General features: G+C 37.1%; 1 protein-coding gene across 1 annotated transcript in view; it reads right to left on the bottom strand.

Moving 5' to 3' along the window:
- The window catches only part of hmg20a (high mobility group 20A), a gene marked incomplete in the record, with an annotated part of 12,132 nt that overhangs the window by 5,578 nt on the left and 5,359 nt on the right, over window positions 1-1,195 (bottom strand). The window contains 1 exon segment of the mRNA XM_014028081.1: window positions 329-366. Coding sequence (XP_013883535.1) covers window positions 329-366 — 38 coding nt within the window.

Below are 1,195 nucleotides of genomic sequence, written 5' to 3'. Positions count from 1 at the left end.
CTTTTGAACAGTGGCTGCTTTGTTTCCCCGATGTATAACTGGTCGCAGTCCTCCTGGCACTTAACAGCATATACAACATTGCTCTGTTTGTATCTTTATATGACTAAAAACATGAAGGTGTGCAGGACTAAACATCCTAATACCTGATGTGTGTGTTGGTTCTGTATGAGAGAACCCTTCGACATGTGTTTGTTAAACAATAATGTCTTGTTTCCCCGACTCTGAAGGGATGTGTGCTTCATATGGAACAGGACTTTTTGCACTCCGTCACATATTCACCTTTTTATAAAAGTGATTGAGTGTAACCAGGCAGGAAAGACTTACTGACCTCATGAAGAGCCTCACTGGCAGCTGGGTGCCCACCATCTGGAGAGGAAGGAAAGAACAAATGATGAGGTCACCAGATGAGTCCGTTTTCCTCTGGTACCAGTGTTTATTTAAATCAGTACAACAGAACCTCCTGCACTAAATCAGCAGAAGAGAAATACTTTATTATTACTGTAAATACAGAAGAACTAAGTGGTGTCTGTGTGTCACAGGAGTAGTCTCAGACTTCATCTCAACGTCTTGTTTTAACGATCAGATCAGATATTATTATAATGCTCAGATATTCTGATGACTCAGATCTGGGTTTTGTGATGGATCCAGTCTTTACTGGTCAGGTGTCAGAGTTCCAGTGAATGTTGGACATAAAACCTGTTTGTGAGTCTGAAAACACTGACAGTCCACTGAAACACAGGATTGCTGTCAGCTAAGCTACAAGTAGAAAAACAAACCCTGATGATTATCTGAAGCAGATACCTTCCTTCTGAAGGAAATTTTATAACTGATTAACTGAATTTTAGATGCAGTATTTAATACTTTTGATCATTTCAACCTTTAAGTTAAAGCAGACAAACAGGTGGTGTGTGTCTTATGTGTTATTTTAGTCTAAACATAAATGAGTGACGTTGTGACATCTGATGTAAAAGGTAACACCTCCAGAGCTGTAACCAGGAAGAGGTGAACATTATAAGCTTAATTCATCATTAATTCATTGCTTCAGAACCGTTCACTGGGTCCAACAAGGTTTTAGTCAGACAGAACCAACAAGAAGGAAGCAAAAAGTAAAGAATTTGAGAAATTATAAATGTTCAATGTAAATAAATTCTAATTTTAATAAATTAATATTATTTAATTTAATATAATTTAATAT

The sequence above is a fragment of the Austrofundulus limnaeus genome, unplaced genomic scaffold (assembly GCF_001266775.1).
Source record: "Austrofundulus limnaeus strain Quisiro unplaced genomic scaffold, Austrofundulus_limnaeus-1.0 Scaffold717, whole genome shotgun sequence".
NCBI classification, from domain to species: domain Eukaryota; kingdom Metazoa; phylum Chordata; class Actinopteri; order Cyprinodontiformes; family Rivulidae; genus Austrofundulus; species Austrofundulus limnaeus.
The sequence above is the reverse complement of the archived record's forward strand: the minus strand, read 5'-3'. Positions and strand labels throughout refer to the sequence as shown.